The sequence below is a fragment of the Haplochromis burtoni genome, unplaced genomic scaffold, assembly GCF_018398535.1.
Source record: "Haplochromis burtoni strain Fernald_Lab_line unplaced genomic scaffold, NCSU_Asbu1 Contig_5, whole genome shotgun sequence".
NCBI lineage: Eukaryota > Metazoa > Chordata > Actinopteri > Cichliformes > Cichlidae > Haplochromis > Haplochromis burtoni.
The window spans coordinates 3,213,262-3,235,817 of NW_024582366.1; the positions used below are offsets into that span (position 1 = coordinate 3,213,262).

Consider the following 22,556-nt stretch of genomic DNA (forward strand, 5'->3'; position numbering starts at 1 on the left):
CCTGCCTGCGCCTCTTCCATGGCACATGACTGAAACTTTGATTGCAGGATTGCCTACCACTTCCCAGTGGTGTGTGTGTGTGTTTTTTGAACGGTAGAAAATAGCTCTATTTTCTTTTAAAGCCACTATAAGCAGCTGCCAATAAATTTTCAACAGCCTAGCAAAGTTGGAAAGCTTATGGAGACAGAATGTGGAACGCATATTTGCAGTGTTTTTGCTGTTTTTTGCCATTAATTTATACAATTTCATCATGAATATAATTGCTCTCTGTGGTCATGTGTTGTCCGGTAAATAAAAAAGTTCCTCTGCCCAGTCAGCGGCTCCACTGTTAATATGTAAACGCTACGATGATTGAAGACTGACGGCAGTTTCCCCGGCTGTGCCCTGAACCCGGGCCGCGCGCCATTGGCCGCCAGCTCCAGCGGCCAAACAACCAATGGGAGGGCGCCGACCACGAGCCGTCCTCCTTCGGGCCGCGTGTCCCTCGCCCTGATTGGTGGAAAGTTACTGTGGGAAAGAAAGTTTGGGAAGTTTCACACGAGCCGTTCGCGTGCAGTGAGAGATATAAATACAAGCCACACGCGGAGAGCCCAACAGAGAGACTGCATCCGCTCCTGGTAGTCGCTACTGCTGCACGTCGCTCTAACGGATTCTAACTCGATACACATCTCAGGATTTTTTCTTTTTTTCAAGGGAGAAGAGACTTTTAAATATCTCAATCTGAAAACTCTCACCTCCCCTGCTTTTCGGCACAATTGGATCGTAATTTCCTGTGGTTTTGTGGGATATTTCTCAATAAAAAGATGCCTGCCGATATGATGGAAAAAACCTCCTCCTCTCCGGTTGCTGCAACCCCGGCAAGCATGAACACAACTCCCGATAAACCCAAGACAGCCTCTGAGCACAGAAAGGTTGGTATTGCCAATATTTACCCGTTACTGTCATTTAAAACAAAACAAAAACCTTCAACATTTCATTTCGGACACAATTTCTCACACGCTTCTAGTCCAAAGGGAGTATTTTTTGGCTTTTTACGCACCAAACAAGACAAATGGTTTTTAACAGCTTTTATCATTTTGTGTTCTTTTAGTCGTCAAAGCCAATTATGGAAAAGAGAAGAAGAGCCAGAATCAACGAGAGCTTGGGGCAGCTGAAAACTCTCATCCTGGATGCTCTCAAAAAAGATGTAAGTGCTCGCTCGTCATTCTCGTTATTAATAGATTTCCAGACTTCATCTGTCAAACAGTAAGAAAGTGGGTGCGTGATGCTCATCGGGTCTGTTTTCCGTCCCCCTTCCTCAGAGCTCCAGACACTCCAAACTGGAGAAGGCGGACATCCTGGAGATGACTGTGAAGCATCTCCGGAACCTCCAGAGGGCTCAAATGACCGGTAAGTGGCATTTTTCGGACTAATCGGTTTCTGTGTCTTTTAGATAATCTACGCTAGTCTAGCAAGTCGGCTTCAAAAACCCCAAAAATCAAATTTTCTTACAGCCAGAGGTGAACTTGCTCGATTTAAATATATCATGTTTTGTTTTCTTTGCAGCTGCCCTGAACACCGACCCCACTGTCTTGGGAAAATATCGTGCCGGATTCAGTGAGTGCATGAATGAAGTGACCCGGTTCCTGTCCACCTGCGAAGGTGTCAACACCGAAGTCAGGACGCGACTCCTCGGCCACTTGGCCAACTGCATGACCCAGATCAATGCCATGAATTATCCCAGCCAGCATCAGCACCAACATCAGCTCCCTTCCACCGCCGGGCCAACACATCCCTCCTTCGGCCAGTCCATGGTGCAAATCCCCAACTCGTCTCCACAGGTCCTGCCCATGAACCCGGTATCCTGTAAAGGTGGCTCCTCACCGGCCAGTTTACCCTCAGACGCCACCAAAGTGTACGGCGGTTTCCAGATCGTGCCTGCCACAGACGGACAGTTTGCGTTCCTCATACCCAACGCGGCATTTGCGCCAAACGGCCCCGTTATTCCCGTGTACGCCAACAACGTCAGCACGCCCGTGCCCGTTCCGGCCGCGGTGTCTCCCGGAGCCCCGTCTGGCAACACAGATTCAGTGTGGCGACCTTGGTGAAAAAGCGGGGAAGGGCCGCAGAGACTTGAAATGACACTTACTAGCTCTTTCTTTGTTCAATGTTAGGAAGTTGTTTTGAATCCTGTTAGTTCTTGTAAAATGGAAAGAGTATGCACTATATTTGTACAGCTAACAAGGGAGTAAAGTTCATATTGAAATGGGATTTGTATTGTGGAAGTCCGTTCACTGCATTACATATATATATATATACATATATATATGAGTTGTCTTTTTTTACCGTGTGACGCCAAAGATATGTTTAATGCTCTTATGCTGTTCTTCGTTTTGGAAGACAAATAAATTTGTAAAGATATGAAAACAGGCGGTTCTCTTTCTTCTTTTTCTTCTTCTTCTGCTTGAAAACGAAAATAAGAATCTCCATATAAATGCTAATGACAATAATATATTAGTAAATCCTATTAGTTAGCACCTAAGCTGTGGCTCATATGAGCTTCAGTTTATTTTTGCTGTGTTTATTGCGTTAAAAATTTCTTTCTACACATAAAACCAGCAAGCTCTGTTTTAAAACTATAGTTTGGTCAGACTGTGAAAAAAGTGTTTAAACTCGCAAATTATCTTGAATTTTTTTTCCTAAAAATGGGAAAATGAGTAATAATCGTCAGTATGTTTCAGCTTATTTACAAACTCGTTTATGTTTTATTAGGACGCACAAGATGCGCACGAACCAACTGACACGTGTAAGCTGAGCTGGTCGTCAGTAAACTGGACTAATTGTAACTCCATTATCTGTTTGAGTGAATGAGGCGGGAGACAGTCGGTGCTGTAATCAGTCAGACAGTCAGAAATTGGTGTTTCTCACTTGAAGTCCAGCTGTTTGGCGTTTCCTTCTTCAAACTTAACGAGCTTTACAGAGGTCACTTACGCCATCTAGCAGCGGGGGAGTGCATTGCAGTGTGATTGGTCTCGTTGGATTAGTAAGTCCTTAGATGGCTGCAGTGTGTGTTGTCTCTTAATCAAACTGCTGTGTTTTATTTATTTTGTCTAATATAAGATCTGGTTGATGTGACAGTAAAGTTATCGCTTCATTATAACTCATGTGATTCCTTTGAGATGTGTCTTTGAGTAAACTTGTAAGAGCAGTCACCGCATAACTGCATCAAAACTGTTCTGGATATTCAATCTTAGTTTGGATCTCTTACATATGTATTGTGATATACTGAAGTGCATGTCGTCTTACTGCTGCAAATAATTCATGGCTCTTCTCACAAGAACGTTTCCAAACTAGAGGTCGTCCCCGTTCCTGACGACCAGTAAACAGTTTGATGTGATTAAGCCCCAAATGATGATGCAAATTTCATCTCTTGAAATAATTTTCACATCAGCAACAGCATTAATCTCCTGACAGTAGGTATAGAGAGGAGCACCGGGTTGTGTTGGCTGAACTCCTCGATGCCGGGGGTTTAAAAGCAGAAGACCACGTTAAATACATCGTCACCGAGCCATGTGGTAGTGCTCTGCTCTGCTCTGCCCAGGTGTGTGTGCCCCCTCCAGCTATTCGAGTGTGGCCCTTCTTTGAAGGGGGTGTGTGTAGGGAGGGGGTGCAGGTGTTTGCAATTATCAGTGTGCTAAGAGGCACAAAGTGTGGATAAGTGCCATCATTTTGAATTTCCATCACACCTTTTTACAGGGAGCCATGCATCTCGTGTTTGATTGAATCCATGTGTGTGCTCGTGCCTGTGCGTGCATATGTTTTGCGTGTGCGTTTATGGAGGTTGCTCGGTGAGGACATGCCTGGCCAAAGGGCACAGTGGGTGAGGTAGTGGGTTGTTAAATGGGTAGGTGGGGGGGTGTTCAAGGAAAGGGCTGCCGCATGGGATAATAGTCGGCCTCCTGTGAGGCAGAGATTTTCCACAAAGGCACTCACACTCAGAGACACACACAGTCATACACACACGCACACACACACAATGTTCCCACAACATTCCAGCTGTGCTTGCACCAATGTCAAGCTTCCTGCCCTGAGCCCTGGGGCCACAGCTGGACACGGGACGTCTGGGAGGCACGTGGTGTGACCCGGACAACACCCAGCTGCTGAGCCCTCCCACCCTGCCTCGCCGCCTTTGCTCCGTTTCCTCCCTTGCTGCCCCCACCCACCAGCATCTTCAGCGGTCTCTTCCCCTCTGGAGAACAACTTTATGAGCCTCTCCAATTACCCAGTGCAGTGGCCAAGCTGCCGGAGTGACCGCACACATGTCACAACACGACCGGGGGGTTAGCTGCCATGCGTGTCCATTAACTTTTCCCACATTCCGCGTGCATGCAGGGAGTGAAAAGAGGGGAGGAAAAAAGCTCCCATGCTTCCTCTTTGGCTCCCTAAGTGCTACCATATGGTCCGCTCTCCCTCTCTCTCTCCCATAGTTCTTCTGTCTCGCTCGCCCTCGCTCTCCTGGCCCATCACTGGGGCTGTCTTTGATTGCGGCCCAGACAAGTGAGAGCTTTATGATTTAAGCCCAGGGCTTGCTGTACCAAGCCCTGGACTCATTTTGAAGCCAAACTCCTCTCCTTCCCCTTGACTCCCCCCATACCATTGCACCCCCCACTCCCCCCCACACCCCTTCCTCCTGCAGTTGCAGGGGAAGGCTGTTTTCTGGCAGGAAATGAATAGCTCCCAGATGAGCGCAGGAACCTGAGAGGTCGTGAGAAAGAGGCGAACCCCCCTCCGCAGGCCCGGCTTGCTGCCAGCCGCCGGGGGAATGTGGGAGAGCGCCTCTCTGACACACGCATCAACCCCTCTGCCCTCCACCACACCGCCTGACTGACTGACTGCCTGCCTCAACGCTGGGCTCTGAGCCTGGAAATAGACTGATAGACAGGGCAACCGCCACAGAGCCAGGCAGCACGGCTCGTCAGCCAGCCGGCAGGGCAGGCAGGGAAAGGGAAAGCTGTGGGAGGGGAGAGAGAAGTGTTGGATTTGTGTGGGCGGAAGTGGATCAGTGTGTGTCTGCCGTCTGAATCCTGACCCAAGCAATTCCTTACAATGGAAAGTTAGATCTGTAATTTAAGTTTACTGTAGACTCATTTATGACCCCCACTGGGTATTTGCACAGATTTTGTACACAGATCGACACACATGCACACACTCGCTCACATGCTCTCCTCCCTCTGTCCCAGAGGCTTACACTCATTCCAGAGCATACACTCACTCAGACAGGTGTTCCTTGTCAAGAGCAAAGGGTTTTCCCTTTGGTTCTCTGTGTGCTGAACTAACATTTATTCCTCCTGAGGTTCACACTGTTATGTTTGGATGTGGTCAGAAGTCTAACCACGGCTGTCCAGGCGTATTTTAGGACGTTTTTTTAATCATTGTTCTATGTCAGTGTGACATGTTCAGAATTACTGAGAGAAGGTCAGCCGTTTTATTTGCCAATTGCAACAAAATGTTCAGCATCATGTTTATTGAATCAGGAGTATAACGGCTTATGTAGAGTAATGGCTGCCAGTATTTTTGGCTTGTGACTTAAACAAAGAGATGTGAACATGTGATGCCTCATCACCGGTATTGGCCCATGTTCAGAAAAGAAATGTTTTTCCTTCCCAGACTGCTTCACTGGAGTTGAAATAATCTAAGAGGATAAAGGAAGTTGTGGGAAAGCCTGAAAAAATGATGTTAGGAAGGTAAAATAACCTCAAGGTTGAGCACAAGGACGCAGGGGCATTTGTTGATAATGCAAGACCACATATTTGGATCAGGTGAGTTGTAAAAACCAGGAGAATCAGGAAACCACACAGTTTATTTCTGGCTGCCTTAGTATGTAACATTGCAGCTGGAAGATTGCAGTCAGATTTAACTTGTGCATTCACGTAAGGCTAATAAACAGCATGGACTACTGGGCTCACATTTGTCACTCATCCATAAAAGCTATTGTTGTCATTGACAGATTCAGAAAGCTTTAAATGATGTGTAGCAGCTTACACAGGGGTATCCACATGTCATGGTATATGATCTTCACTCCCCTATTATTAGTGTATTACTCATCAGTTCTGTTCTTTCTTAGCAGCCCACAGAGTGTCTCTAATTCAAATAGTGCACCCCTTTCCCAGTCTCCCTATCACTCTCTTATACTCCTTCTTTGTCTCTTACACAGTCAGTTTGTGCTGGGCTCCTATGGTAACCTGTAGGCCCAATAAACAGGACAAGCTGTCTACACACAAATCTCAGTAGTGTGTGTGTGTGTGTGTGTGTGTGTGTGTGTGTGTGTGTGTGTGTGTGTGTGTGCCCACTATCCTTGGCTCACCCCGCATGGCAACAAAAACCCCACCAGAGGCTCCCACCACCAGCCCATTCAAACGTCAGCCACCTCATTTGAAGTCGCAGACTGCTATGTAAATCCATGATGTTTCTCACCAGCCCAGCCTCTCACACACACTCACAAACAAGAACTCCAGCAAAGGTGGCCCTGTGATGCTGGATGATTGTTTCTTTTATAGTCTACAGCCTTTGGAAGTTGTCTTATTCTTTTTTTTTTAGCCCTGTAGCCCATCCTCCAAGTTTTGTTTCGTAAACATGTTGTTGATCGTTTATAGTGGATGGTTTCAGGACACAGTGACTAAAGGAGAGCAGGACATGGCAACCATACGCAGCTGTCAGTTACGGAGTTGGCACATCCTCGAATTGTGGGCTGTGACAGTGATGACCCCATCACACTGCGCCTTTGTATGACCTGTCCTCCAGCTACTCTGGAACCCAAGGCCAATTGGGTGGGAGGGTTTCACCCCCTCAGAGACCATCACAACAAACAAATAGACCAGGCAAACAAGTTCCCACCACAGTAGCGTCCAAACAACTGCCAACATTGACAGTTTGGTTGGTTTTGATATTGCACAAAGAGGTTCTTCATGAAGCACTTGTGAGCCTCGCTCTTTCATCCTTCAAAGCCAAGTTTCCAGACCTTGGGGTCAGACCTCAAAGATGTGTTCCCAGAGAAAAACAGGACATTCTAATGAAAAGGAAATAATTATAATAAAAATATAACACAATAAACAAGCACAATGTGTAATACATAAGGGCATAAGCTGTTAGCTGCTTTTCTGGGAAGTAATATAGCATGTGCTCAGGGTGTTTAAAAAAAGCTGCACAAGAGCAACTAATTAAACAATGTTTGCTTTGTTCTTGTAACATTTGTTTCTGATTGTTTGGTTGCTCACACATGTGTACAGTAAATAGATTTTTTATTCTTGCTGATTGTATATGTCCCTTTAAACACTGACATTAATACTATATGTTAAATCGTTTTTTCCCAGATTTTAATTTTAATGTAGTAATATGACACCTAAATGAGTCAATTTTGTAAAAACAATTAAATAAAGTATTCCAATAGCTTTGTAAACTGTCAGTTCAGCTAAAGAAAAGGTACCGAGGATTCGTGCTTTTTCCTGGACACAATAATTCCATAATAATTTTTTCTTACCTGCTTTTTAAAGAAAATCAGAGGTCAGGGTTAACTACACATTTTAGTGTCAGTCTGTTTACGTTTATGTGCATGCAGTGTATAACACAATTCAGCCTCAATTTGGTTAGGTTTCTCTATACGTCTGTATTTTCATATGGCAATATCATTAAGTGATTTACTCAGGTCATCTTTTGTGTTGCTTCCTCAGTCTATAAGGGTAACAGTAGGTAGCTGTTCATCTACAGAAGTGTGAGTTCAGGTGTTTGAGAGCATGACTGCTTATCTGCACACTACATCACTGTTATTGTGTTGGGGTTTGTGTCTCTTTGCACATGCGAGCGAGGCTGAGATCAATTAACGTGGCCCAGGGAGACTTGTGAAGTGCAGCAGAGGAGAGAAGCGCAGCCCCAGCACACTCAACTTACATGCAGTTAGACGGCATGATCTACAAGCTCTGCCCTCGCGTGGCTGGTTTTATTTTCCTGCTTTTAACAGCTCCTTTCGCAGACTCTTGGGCCCCTCTGAGATGAAGGGAAAGAGAAACCAGATTTTTTGACCCTTGAATACATCAAACGGCTCCGGATGTCCAGCTCTTTTCCCCCCCAGCTCTCTGATGGAGCTGGGATGGAGCCAGCACCTTTGTGATGTCAGTAAATCAACATACTGATGTTGTTGTTGTTAGAAAGCCATGATGATGGTGTTAATGATGTAATGGCAACTTCAAGGCCACACACACACACACACAGACACACTCACTCACTCACTCACACACAGGAGCATGGGATACGGGGGAGGTGTCAGCACTGAAACTGATGGATTAAGTCTCACTTGTGAACACAGGTTTGTTTGTATTCTTTGATTTAATGGCTCACACGTCAGCATGGGAAATGATGGTAATGTGTTCTGAAAGAGGAAACCTCTCCACTAATGAAGAATCCAGCAGAGCAACTTGCTCTAATGTGTTTGACTGTTGGGCGTGTGCAGCTTTGTGCAGTGTTTGAAGTGCAGTCCACTGTGTTTCCAGACATACTGTTTGACATTGTAGTCATCACTTCCATTGTCTTTGTTTTTGTCTGCTTTCAGCTCGCTGTCATTTTTTATTTGACTGAACGCTCACACCAAGTACATTATTTGTGATTAGACTGTCCAGTTGTCACAGTACAATTAGTGTTCATAGCATCTCAGAAGGATATGTATAACATTTAATAGCATCAGATTTTCAGACTTTTGAGCCCCTGAAAATGAGGGACTGTGTACAGCTGTTTGTATGAAAGTTTATTTTGTGTCTCCCTCCATTTCATTGTCATTTTGTTATTTTTTTTCTGTTGATTCCAGTTATTGTTTCTCATTTCTGGTTTTACTTTGGTAGTCATTTATCTCTTGTGCCTTGCATGGAGTTTGTGTCATTACCTTGATTAGATTCAGCTGTATCTCAGTACCCTCCAGTTTCCACTTATTTTGTTACCTCGTGTAGCCTCAGTCTCCTTGTGTCCTCTGGTACATCATACTTCCCTAGTGTATCTAATGTTCTCTGCATGTTGACCTTGGCTAATCTCTGGAAATTCCAGTGTTAGGAGTTTGCTTTGGATTTCAGAATTTGTTTTGCCTGTTTTTATTATTGATGTTTTGGATTTAATCAGTTTTAATAAACGCCTGTCTTTTGCTCTGCTGTTTGTCTCAGAAATCTGAGCTTCTCCACTTCCACACATCTTAGAACAGGATGAAGCAACTGCAATGATCCAAGCAGACAATGAAAATTTTAAATGGTGCCAGTTGGTTGTCTCCTTTTTAAAGAGGACTGCTAAACTTAAGCCATGGCTTACCCCTGAGTATGAACCACTCTCCATTAAAACTTGTCCGGTCATGAGGACCCGACTAGAAAGTGTTGTCCTGGGGGATGCCGTGCCTCCTGGGTGCCAGGTCCTCAGGTCCCTCCTTCACCTGTGGCCAGTGTGGGCTGGCTGAGCCTGCAACCAGCTAGAAGCAGACCTGCTACAGAGCTCACTTCCTCCAGTTCTTCAAAGAAGAAGCGCGGTGCTCAACAACACCTCCTTTGCCTTTTCAGGACCGTCTGTTGCTGCAGAAGCCCGGCTCATTTTCATTGCTGCAGGTGCTCCGCTCCTCACCTGCCATCAATCTTTGTCCAGGCCACCACCCTCAACCATCCCACCCAGCCACCAGAGTGGTCCTGTCTTCGTCACCATCCTGCCTTGTGGTTCCACCTCCTCTGCTGGCCACTTGTGTGACCACCAGAGAGGCCCCCCCCCCTATGTTGATTGACATCTGAAAAGGTTCATCCACCTTGCTTTACTTCTAGTGGGGTTTTAATGCCACCATTGGCCATTAGCCAAGCCAACCTCCTAACATATCATCCATGCTCAATGGATCTTTTCTGCTCCTTGTTTCTGTTTTGGTTCCAGTAATTGTAATTTTACCTCTGTAATTCCCCACAGTGGATTTTAAATGCAAGAATAATGATGTGAGTAAAGATGTTAACTAATTGGACAAATGTTATTCAGTTGCTGCTTGTCTGTGGGTCTTTCTGTCTTCATTTTTGTCTTCAGTAACTCAAAAGCGTGCTCTATTGGTTTGAGAACAGATGGCTGACTTGGTCACTGATGGCTATCCTATTTCTTTTCCTCGGGAAACTCTGATTCCTTTTGCTGTGTGTTTTGGGTCATTTATACTATGAAGTGTTGTGTGATCAGTTTTGCAGCATTTGCCTGACTCTGAGCAGAGAGTATAGCCTTCTACACTTCACAGTTCATCCCGTTACTTCTATCAGCAGTCACATCATCAATAAACACTAGTGGCCTGGTCCCACTGGCAATCATACATGTCCATACTTCAACAACCGACATAACAGCAAATGTGATATGTTTTTGGATCATGAGATTTTTCTCTCCTTCTCCATACTTTGCTCTTCTCACCATTGAGGTGCAAATTAATCTTTGTGCAAAGAAACTGTGCACGCTCTTACAGGTGTTTTCTGACAGACTGGACTTCTTGTTCTTGAGTTTAATCAGAGATTTGCACCTTGTTGTAAACCCTCTGTATTTCCATTCATGGGATTGTTCTTGACTTGGTTAGGTTTTGTGAAGTTGTTTTTCTCAATCATAGAAATAATTCTGTCATCATGCACTTTAGTTGTCTTCTGTGGTCTTTCGGGCCTTTTGGTGTTGTTGAGCTTGTCAGTGCATTCATCCTTTTTAAGACTGAACCAGGATGTTGATTTAGCCACATCTAAAAATGTTTCTATGTCTCTGATTGATTTTCAGTATTGTTATATCAAACAGCTACAAAAAATTAATTCAACACTCTCTTTGGATCTTTTATCTGCTCAATTTATCATAGTATAATGAGGGAACAAGCCTCATCTTGCCATGAAACTGTTTGTCGGTAAATTGTCAGTAAGTTCATTTTGAGGCACTGAAAATAAGGCTCTTTGTGTCATTCCTAAACAGCCAATGTAATACTTTTGTTAAAATGCTGAGAATTAAAGCTGAACGTCCGCTGTGATGGTTTACTAGGACAAATTTTGAAAAAAAGAAGTGTCATATCCAAAAGCTTTATGCATACATTTATTGGGACTCGTAGTGCGACGCAGGGTGGAAAACCAGCTCAAAATTTAACATTTATCTTTTTATTGACTGCTGCTTGGTTCTACTCAAGCAGTCACTCAGGTTTCTCCTTTGTTTCTCTCGGTTTACTTAAGTTTTGTTTCTGCATGTTCCTTTTTTGGACTTTCACCATTGAGATACATTGCATCATGTCGGTATTCAGAGACATGAAATGGCATTATCCCACCTCCCTCTACTCCATCCATGCAAAAGCAGTCTAAACTGTGACGTGGACCAGCAGTTAATCCTCTTTCCCTTTTTGGTGCCAGTGGCGGGAACTGCAGAAGAGCTGGCCACAGAGATACCACCACAAGACGCTGTAGACACAAAGCTAGCTGTGTGTACAAGTGTTTGCAAAATAAAGAGTTTGTCCATGTCATTTAGAGACTGTGAGTGCATGATGTTGACCGTGCTTGGGTGTCTTTGCTTGTCAATCTGCTTTCCAAATTGTCTGACAAAGCCAGAGTGTGGGTTTAAACTAAACGGAGGGTGGCTTTTTTTGTGTGTGTGCTCCATGCTTCCCACCTCCTCTGTCTGTGTAGCTTCACCTTTGTAAAGCGTGTTCTTCAACACTCCCACTAGACTCTGTTATCTCAGCTTTGGTTTGCATCATGAATGACACAAATGCACGCGCGTGTGTGTTTGTGTGTGTATAGTGTTGAGTTGGGGTACTGGCCGGCTTGTCATGGTGTCTGGACTTGTAAAAACTGGGTTCTTTGAGAAATTTGATTTGATTATCCCAAGAAGCTGTAATGTAGCAACCTAGTGTGGGCAGAGACCTAAGAAGAAGTGGCATGTTTCTGATGGTATTGTATTATGTAGACAAACACATAAAATGTTTCTGTTTTTGTTTGTTTTGCTGCAAGGGAAGCTGCAGTGTGTCAACTCTGAAATCCAAGATAAGTCAGTGAATGGGAAAGATGTGTTCGGCATCAGGACAGCGAGTTCAGCACCAATGATGTAGTGTGCCAGTCACTGGTGTCCAATCACAACTGCTAATGCTGTCTATGTTTAACTGTAAAGAGAGCTCCATCCTTTTACCCAACCTGAAGCACATCATACGTGAATTGTCATGTAGGTTGTTACCTCTTTAGTTGTTATGTGCAGATATTATAGAGAGAAAGGAGAAACTGAAATAAAGGTACTGGATTACTGGAATATGCTTTTCTGGCTAACTTTACCCACAAACACATGGGACTGAATATAACAGGTGAACAGCAAAAACACTATTGCAGTAAAACACAAAATGACTGCTTTTGGTAAAACTCTGAATTCTGACTGTGTTAACACTCAGATGACACTGATGGTGAAGCCAGAGTTTCTAACAGACGTGTGCAGCCCACTCTTTATGGGCTTTTATTAGATAAGAAGCTTTTTTCACTCTTTCCACAATTAAGATCACTTTCTGCAGATGTGGTATGCAAACCACAAGTTAAAATAGACTCACGTGTTGGTTTGGGATTGTGCTGGTATAGTTTTCTAACAGCGTATTGCAGCCTACAAATTGGTTTTACTGTGCACCTCAAAATAACTCTGAAGATAACAAACTAAAATGCTATAATTAAGGAAACTACAACTTCCCACTTCTTTATGACTTTAGCTTCTTTTGAAAATAGATATTACATTGCTCTCAGTTTAATTTGTGCTTATTTTGTCCTTTATGGTTTCTGCTTTCTATCTTATTATGCTTATGTAAATGGATTTGTTTGCTTTCTTATATGTATTGTCATAGGCCCAGGTTGACACCTTCACAGCCACAATTATTACCCTGTCTCCAAGAAAAGTGGTAGTGCTGTCCTAGATTGCATAATCAGATCATCTGAGGATCAGCTAATCTAAAGCTGGCAGGATCGTTTCCCCCTTAACTCAGCCAGAAGACATTAGCGTTATTAGCAAGTGGCATCCTGAGCTGAGGATTTATGCAGAAGACTCTCTCTCACACACACACACACACACACACACACACACACACACACACACACTCTATTTCCACATGCTCCACAGATCCAGCCACCAGTTGCTGAACACTCTCCTGAAGTGCTGGCTGTGTGCGCGCGACCCTCCACAGACGATATCAGTGTAATTGACAGTGACTGGAAATATGCAGCATCATTGAGCCCCGACCTGTGTGACTAACAGGGTTAGGGCCTCCCCCCTTTGAGAACGACCCCTCCTACGGAGCCATCAGTGATATTCAATTTCTGCTAAAGCTCCCTTTGAGGGGCCCCAGGGGCCCGATTTGATTAACATATTTTATGGTGAGCCCTTGGATGTAGCTGGGAGCGCTTCAGGCCCTGTATTAATAATAGTCAGAGCCCATTATGGCTGACTATGTGACGACAGTGACACTGAAACCTGACAGTGGTTTATGAGCGCCTCTGTAGTGAGATCAAAATAGAAAGAGAAGTGACTGGTTTTCGGCAGTGAGTCCTGATTTTTGTGAGGCCTCCGTGTGGTTTCGCAGCTTCACTGACCGCCAGACCACGCCAGCTTGAGGCTAATCAGAAGTGATTCATGCAAGCGAGTCACAATGCTGCAGTAGATTGAATTTGTTTCATCTACGGTTCTCTCCATCACTTATCAGCGGAATGAACCGTTCTGCTAATAAATGGAGGGCAGACAATAGACGCTGTTTGTAAGGGCACTTTTCCCACAGTCCTATCTGTCATGAAAATGGACACACACTGACACAAGGACAAAGCGACAGACGCACACTCGAACCCGACTTCCGAGAGTGTCTACAGTAAGGACATTCCTACGCTCCACACGCCTCGATCATTGTCTGCCGCAGCCGTGTAGCAAACAAAAGAGGCGTCCTCTGCCTCCTCTGCCTCAATGACACAGAGCAGTAAAATGTAGCCATGTTACCCCATAAATGAGACTCCGCTCCCTTCAGTTTTTATAGCAGTTTGATGGAATCTATCTGTATGAGAAGCCCTATTCACTGTCTCCTGTTAACCCCCGCTTCAAAGTTTTTCAATAAATCCTTCCATGTCTCAGTTTATTTCAGTAGACAGCCCCCTGTAAATCAGTGTGTTTGTCAAAAAAACACAACAAAAAAAACCTCTCCAATATCATTCAGCAGCAGTGACTCGTGTGATGCTCGTGCTGAAACTGTGAGACCTATAGAAACCTACAAGATTTTTTTCCTGCTTTTAATTTCCCTCAAATCAAGACCGACACACAAGAAGCATATGAAAGGGCGCTGCATAGCTTCTCATATACGAGGCAGTCATTGAGAAATTGGCAAAAGCTTAAGTTTCGCCCTGGGACTGTAATGGTTTGAAAGAATGCAAAGCCCATGACAAAAGCGGCTATGAGGAGAAACGGAGAACAGGTGGTCATCGCTGTGTCCCACAGCCTCAGTTTGCAGACATGAAATCACCCAAGGGGTTTAGATTTCAGTGATAAAGACCCCAAGGTTTGTTTGCTCTTTATGTCTGCAAAGATGTGTGAAAAGATGCCAGACCTCTAACCCTTTTTTCAGTCTCCCACCAGCCTTCGGCAGGGAATAAGAGGTTAACAATTCCAGTGAGCAGGAAATCATCCGTCGGCGCTCGTTTGGAAAGGACAGATTGGATACGTGGGTGGACGAGACCTTGACTTCTGTTCTTGTTAGTATCTGTAGTGCTTCTGGAGATCTGAAGGCTGTGCTTGGGAGGAAATGAATAAACAATCAAACCCGGTTTTGTGTAGTTGAATGGGAGGCATGCAGCACAAGAAAAGATGAAATGATATTTTATCTTAATCATCAGCTTGAAAGATTCATTCTGTGACCAGGCAGTGAGATAGCTACCATGCAAGTGCAGACTGTTGGACTAAACATGTCCAACTTTTTTCTTTATTGACCATATCTATGTTGTGAAGGCGTACCTTTTTTAAATGTGAATATTTTTTTCCGGTTGATGTTGAGAATTTTGTAGGCCTGTGAAAAACGAAATACACCTTTGCTGCTTTTATAGGAATAAAGAGGATAACTGTTGATCAGAAAGCGTGACCACCTCTTTTAGCATGTTGCTGGTCTGGAGCCTTCAGGTGTGCTTTTTTAACACAATGCCGCAATATTCTCAGAACTGGACGTTCCAGAACATCCACCCTGAGATTAGAGCTACATCTCATACTCTACAGCCCTCGGTTGGATGTTATATATACACATATACACACATATATCTAACTATGTATACCAAATGTGATGCCTTCTGCCTGAAATCTAAAGCTTGGTTGATGCAACACGACACACCAAGCACAGCAGCAAATTTAAAAAATATAAGTGAAAAAAAAAAATAATAAAGGTGCTGCAATGACCCAGGCAACGTGTGGACCTCAACATGATTTCACAGTTAGCTAGGATTTCAGAATTCCTGCACTCTGAACTTGGAATTCATATATTACCGTAGTACACGTTTATATTATAGATCAAATGTAGCTGAACAAGTTCTACTTTATGTACACACAGTTTCCAGATAATTGAAATAGGTTTAAAAGCACTTCTACCCTACAGGAGTGGTAATGTTGGTGCTCCGCAGTGAGCAAAAAAGAAGAACAACAGTGAAACGGATGAAGAGAATGAATGAAATAGCGATTAGACTGTAATACCTGCATACACAGGCTGAGACGAGCTGCCGGGGGCGCGGGGTGGCATGCAGTGTTTAACTAACTGCGTGTGTGTGTTTGCGTGTGTAACCATGTGTGTCCTCTCTTTATCTATCCCCATCTCTGAGTCTCTGTGTGTGTAGCTGTGTGTAGGTGTGTGTGTAGGTGTGTGTGTAGGTGTGTGTGTGGTTTAGGGTTTTTGTAACCATAGGAGCGTGATGACAGACGAGCAGAGGGAAGGGCAGGCAGCAGGCAGACCTTCAGGTGTGTGATAAAGTTCAGGATGCAGCGAGGCACATTTGAATTTTATGGAAGTGGGTGGCGTGTGTGTGTGTGTGTGTGTGTGTGTGTGTGTGTGTGTGTGTGTGTGTTGAGAGAGAGTGAAGGAGTTCTGCTTGGGTGAGCTTGAAGAATGCCCATGTGGATCCTGGCAGAGAAAAGAAGGAGCTACTTTCATCACGTGCATCTCAGCACCTCAAGCCCCGCCCCACGTTTCACTGCTTCATCTTCCAAGTGACCCTCAACATACTCCCCCGCCACCTCAACCCCCCACTTCTCCTCTGCTATTCCTCCATCATAAAATCAGGAAGCCTTTTTCTTTTTTTTAAAGAAATCATATGCATGCCTTTCAGCTTATTCACAATCCCCCTCATCCAGCTTTCTTTTTTTCCTTACCTCCAGCCGTCTCTCCCTCTCTCCCTCCCTGCCTCCCTCTCTCCTTCCCTTTGCTTTGTGGCGTGGGAGCTGTCAGTGGCATTTGCTCTGACACACACTCAGGGCTCCGACAGCAAGCAGGTCCCTTTGCTTTAAAGGGCAGCAGCTAATTAGCTATAATGGCTTCCATTTTGTCCTGGCCTTGCATCATGCCTTTGATGCCATGATTGGGAGCGCCCAGGGGGGAATACCAGGCAATTTTCCATGTCTGATTTGTGTGAAGAAGGGGGGGTGAATGTGATAACAATGATGTCAGGGCAAGACAGAAACCATGTTAGTGGTTTTTCCACTGAGTGATATGGACTTTGTCCATGTATCCTGGAAGTAGGTAATTGCTTCTGATGCAGCGATGGCGGGTTCGCTTCCCTCCGTCTTCCATGTAAGTTTGAAGAAACTCTGAGACTGGAAATGCTGCTTTGGTGTGATTTTCAGTTATGTTAGTTTCAATTTCTCCCCCTTTTTTTAGAACCTCTTTGTTAAACAAACAAACTTGGAGGTAACACTAGAAGAGTAACAAAGCAGCAGTACATCAACATATCGATGAAATTATGGAAACAAATATTGATATATATGTATATATATATATATATATAGATATATATATAGATATATATAGATATTAATAAAAAGACATGTTACTCCTCCTGGTGAGGGTAAAGGGATGTGAAGAGCTTAGTGTATATATTTTTTAATTATTAGGTGTATTTTTTAAAATCTTTCAGTGACATTGACATGTTGACCAAAGATGTCTCACAATGTACCGAGTATTGGAGAATCACTAGTTATAATCGTTGTATCGTGATAGCATTCATTAGCTACTCTGTGATTCTCATTCCCTAATCTTCACTACCCTCTGTAACCTCCACTTAAACCCTGAAACTGTCCCTTGCTGTCACTCCCCCTGCTTCCTCATTTCACCATGGATCAGGTTGACTGGTGAACTATAGAGGCAGAACCCTTTGAACCGTCTGAATACACACAGAAAAAGGCAGACATAAACACAAGCCACTGAGGCGCAAATGGTGCTTGAAGCCCAACAGCTCTCCTCGGGAGCGAGAGCAAGACGGGGAAGACGAGGGGGAACGAGGAGGTGGGCAGCGTCACACGTCTCCCCCCCTCCCCTCCCACCCTCTGCATCTCTGAAATAGGTTTATCTCTGCCAGAGAGGTGTCTCTTTGTGTTGCCACGCCGGGGGCTGAAGAAAGAGAGGATGCAGGCAGCCCGGGTGGAAAGACAAGGACAGGCAGAGTGAGAGAAAAACCACGATAGAGGATGGAGGGTGGAGGGGGATGTGTGAGCCTTCCCTGGGATTGGACCACCTGCATCGCCTCCTTTGCTGGGAGATTATGCGGGCACACAAAGCTGAGCTAGGAGGAGGGCAGGGGCACTGGGGGAGCCCTGCATCAAGAGAGTGAGCACCGTGGAAAGTGGAGCTGGCGTGTGTGCCAGGGGTCTGCCACATACTGTACCACCTCCCCAAAACCTCCTTCCATGGCCTCTTGTCTCTCGAGATACCTCCATTTCCCCTCCTTGTCCTCCTTCTGCCCATTTCACTTGTCTCCCATATAACAGATAACACTTCAGCAATGTCACATGCAGTTTTTTTCCTATTAGAGTTATCTCATTTGGAAATTTTCTGATTTTGCAATATAAATCTGTTTTCCATCACTGTAGTTAACCAGTTATCTGCCGTTTCTTTAAATTTCTGTATTTGCTGTAGGCTGTGGATATTTTCATACATATGTCTTCATAAATGTCTCAACACTCAGACTAGACAACTGTGTCGTCACTCTTCATTTTGAGCTTACTTTTATTTATTAATATGTAGTGAACCTTTTCAGACTGTATTCTGTATGGTTTGTTTTTATATATACGTTTTCCTACTATGCCTATGAGATAATGGACATACAATACTAAAACTCAGAAAACTTTTAGCTTTGTAAACTTTGTAAAATTAACTGGGCTGCCTTTGTCATGTTTACACCAACAGGGAAACTGCACTGTCAGCAGAACATTTGAGTTTGGTCTCTCCTGCTGGCTTTGTGAGATTTGTCTTTCAGTCTTTCCTCAAAGAAGTGCAATTCATCAATCACTGTACTTTCAGCTCAGTGGAGTTGATACATTAACATGGTTAAACTACCTCAGTCCCCCACTGCCATGGATGGTCCCTCATGTGAGTTCAGGTCCCTAGGGTGGACACGGGCTCAGCGATTGGTCACTCTCCATTGTTTCACGCACTGTCATTGGTTAAGATTAATAGCTGTCTCTGGTTAATTATTCCAGGCCTGGGTATTGGTCTGGTGATGAACCTCAACTAACCCCCAGCTCCTCCATCAGTGTACAATGACTTCATTTGGACTGTCCTATTCACTGAAGCTCGCCCTTAAATCTAACAGTCACCAAAGTTCTTTTGTCTTTTTGCTGATGCAGGCTATTAACAGCATCATGGGCCGGGTCTGGGTCACGCCAGTTGTGACAAAGCGATTCTGTAAAAGTCTGCCTGCTGTCTTGTCGTCCTTCTTCACACTTCTCCAAGGTAGCTGCCGAGCTCAGCAAACTCTCAGCCCAAGGTGAAGAAAGGAGCAAAAGAACAGAGGCGGACCGACCACAGAGGCAACCTGTGCTTCTCAAGGTCTGCCTGAATGGGGGGTTTAGGTATTCATTGTGATCCGTGCTTTCACCCACTCGCTATTCTTCAGAGTGCTGTTGGAGCCCTGGCTTGGCGTGGGTTTAAGCTTGCATCTTTCCCAGCAAGAGCTCTACTAGCCACACTGACGTTCTACTCATATGGCAGTAGCTTTGTATGCAGCACTGGGGGAACTGAGGACTGGCATCCTGCCGCTCGCTATCCCTTTGTCCCGTTCGAAGGTGCCTCTGGCCGGATTATAGCCATCTACAATAGGGGTGACCCCCTAAAAATCTGTCCCTTTCTCTCCCTGGATTTGTGTCTGTAGAAACAAAATGATTGGTACCACTCTGGGTAGGGTTATTTACGTGTTTGAAAGCATTACATGTAAAACAAACATTTTAATATCTAGACCATTTTAGAGAAGGTAAGTGATTAAATAATCCTGTTCCAGAAAGAATTAACATCGAATTCAACTGGTTTTAATTAGAAACCAGGTTACACAACAATTATAGGCTATTAGGAGATCATGGCTGTGCAGTGGTGTTTGTTCTTGTCCACATGGGCACTTGTATGTTAGGTGTTTTGGTAATATGAATGGGTCTGTGCTCATCTATGTGAGCGTAACTGAACGCACACCCTCATGTACAGATGTGAGGCTTCCCAAGAGCCAGACCTCAAAGAAGTGTTAGACAGCTCTTTACAATTAGGTCAGTCTTTGCTTTTCTCTGACAAAAACACGATACACACCCTGATACAGAGTTACTCAGTGACAGCAGCTGACATGTGCCACCAACAAAAAAAAAGGGAAAATATGGATTTAAGGAAATTTTTATATATATGGAACCAAGACCAGAACAAGGAGGCACAAACGATGGCAGTAAAATTAGGTTTACCTGAATTTTATGGTAGTTTTGTGGTGATTTGGGTTTGAGCCACGGGGCAGTGGAAGCTGCCGAGTGTTGAGTGACTCTATGGAGCTGGTAGGTAGCAGGGCTGTGGAGACATGAGAGCAAGGCTTGCTAGTGAGTGTTGAGTGGAGAGCAGGACAGGCAGGCTTCATTTAGGAAGATGTGATCATGGAAAGTGGAGAAAGACAAATGGCACACGGACAAGTGGTGATGTGGACCCTGAGGCATGGAAACATGGGATTACTAGAAGATCAGGAAGTAATAAGAGGAAAACTGTAACAAGACTTTAACTAGATCTTAAGCATCAATGTTAGAACCAGGCTGAAGGACTGAACAAGCTGGCATACTCAGTGAACACACGAGTCTTGAAGCGTGGTGACTGATTGGTACGAGATGCTGAAACAAAAGGAATAAGGAAAACGTGGTAACACCAGGATCGTAACTCACAGTAGGAACTGTTGCTTTGTGGCATGTTCGAGCACGATTGCTTCTCTTCCACACTCCCCTGCTGATCTGAGCTCGCACTGTGCATAACAAAGTGGACCTGAGTACACACTCTCTCCTCTCTAATGTACTAGAAACGTGATCTTACAGTGGATGACGAGGTTCGTGATTTGATGAATTTGGGACTTTTCAGACACCTGACAGTACCAGGTGATGGACACTAATCTACACCTGTAACGTGCCAAGAATCTTTGAACATGTGTGGTGGCAGCAGCACAGTGTTAACGTGTTTATTTTGTTGTTTCTTGCCTGTTACCTCACTTTTTGTCAGCTTGATTTCTTTCTCTTTGAACATTTAGTTTTTTTATATTCATTTGTTATCTTATGCAACTGGCTTGAGTTTAATTCTGTTCACTAAACATCTGTTATGGGCTCAGAGCTTTTGCTCTTTGTTCGTTTGTATTTCATAATTTTGGACTAACTACAACCCACTTTTTTTTTTAAAAAAAATGCTTGTTTGCCTTTTCCTAACCAGCTCACATATTCACAAAATTGTATATGCTTCATTAATGGCTCAGTTAAACTAATGTGGTTGTCTGGTGATTGCATTTTAGTATTTATTTGTTTTTGCTTTTGGAGACCGATTTCAAGTAACTACACTTGAGGTTGAGTCAAAAAAAATACTCTCACTTGGGTGATTTTTTTAATTGCAAAGTGGGAGGCAACCAATCTCCAATCAGCTGCAGCCTGACTCAAAGTGCCTGCTGTCACGCTCATGGTTAGTTATAATTTATAAATGCAGGCACACTGCTAATAGATTGCAGTGAATCCGAGTCAGTCTGCAGTGATGAGTGCATCTTGTTGCAACAGAGCATTTGAATCAGCTGGTTGTAAACTGCATGTATTCCTATATAAAAGCAAGGTTGGGAGTACCTGCAGCAACTATCCCACTATTTATGGAGGAATGTCTGAATTTCTCTGGAGGTTCTGTGAGGTTCTGGATGTAGTTAATGTCAATTTCTGTTTAATGTAAACTTCTCTGTACGTACACAAATCATGTCTGTTAGGGATAGCAGATTTCCTCTATTGTCATTTTATCCCCATCTTGACATCCAACCACTGTTTCCCTGAGTGTGACTTTAGTATAATGGAAATAGATCCACAAGCTACTATAACCAACACAGCTGTGCTTTATAATTAAAGTTGTGCTGTAATGACCTCAAGAGATTTCTGGTGTATTACTTTGATGATATCACAGATTATTTCTAAAAGTTATATTTTTTCTGAACAGAATCTTGCATCTCATTTCTTTAAATATTGCTTACCGTTTTCTGTGCAGCAGGATCAGACTTCTAAGTGAAATCACTGTACAATGCCACTGTTCTCCACCTACGCTGTCTCTAGTCGCTCTGCAAAGACTCTCAGAGGTGTCATAAAAAGTATCAGGTGAAACAGCCCATGATGACATTATTACATTTGCAGGAGTCTAACCTCTCACTGGAGAGATAACAAGAGAAAGGTCTGCTGCAGAACATACCACATATGACTTGGGAAAGCATGTCCATAAACATATGTTACTGGACATGTTTTGATATTTATACTCATTTTGAAGGTATAATTTGTGGCATTGTTTTTATTATTATTCATACATCAAATCAATTACAACAGAAATGCATTAAAATCCAAAAAAGTTATGAAATCTGAAAGATTGGCATTTCTTTTTTGTGTCACCTTTAGTTAAAAAAAAGCAGTATTACTTTAAATTTTGAGTTCTTTTAGCTCATAAAAAGGTGTCCCTGTGTACTTCTCATGTATTTCACTCACACAAAGCTAAGAAATCTTTTAGCCGAAGCTAAATGTCATTGAATTTGTGCAACGACATCAAACTCACAGATATTACCTTATGAGACATAAGTCAGTTATGTTTTTAGTTTGTCCTAGTTTTCTAGCAGCTTCTCTGTGAAGCTCGTGCACAGCAGTCATCCCTTGTGACACTCAATGTGTGATCATAATGATGATCCTGAGGATGAGCCCCGCATTCCTCTCCCCAGCACGCTCCCTCTGTCTCACATCTCTACCGTATAGACCCCCAGCTGTCATGTAATAAATGTTCACCACCATAATCAATTTGCAATGCTTGGGGAGCATCT

General features: G+C 43.8%; 1 protein-coding gene across 1 annotated transcript; it reads left to right on the forward strand.

Annotated features, from left to right (window-relative positions):
- The first annotated feature begins 575 nt into the window (after positions 1–575).
- On the forward strand, positions 576–2,406 carry her6 (hairy-related 6). The gene is made up of 4 exons (XM_005920966.3): positions 576–911; positions 1,091–1,186; positions 1,302–1,389; positions 1,546–2,406. The coding sequence occupies exons 1-4, from the start codon at positions 804–806 to the stop codon at positions 2,085–2,087; spliced, it is 834 nt and encodes a 277-aa protein (XP_005921028.1). The 5' UTR covers positions 576–803; the 3' UTR covers positions 2,088–2,406.
- The last annotated feature ends 20,150 nt before the right edge of the window (positions 2,407–22,556 follow it).

What these genes read in the sequence shown, in the direction of transcription:
- her6 (XM_005920966.3), top strand. Translation starts at nt 804, where the DNA reads ATGCCTGCCGATATGATGGAAAAAACCTCCTCCTCTCCGGTTGCTGCA. An exon ending in CAGCCTCTGAGCACAGAAAG is followed by an intron (nt 912 to 1,090) that starts GTTGGTATTGCC and finishes GTGTTCTTTTAG; the next exon opens with TCGTCAAAGCCAATTATGGA. An exon ending in CCAGAGGGCTCAAATGACCG is followed by an intron (nt 1,390 to 1,545) that starts GTAAGTGGCATT and finishes TTTTCTTTGCAG; the next exon opens with CTGCCCTGAACACCGACCCC.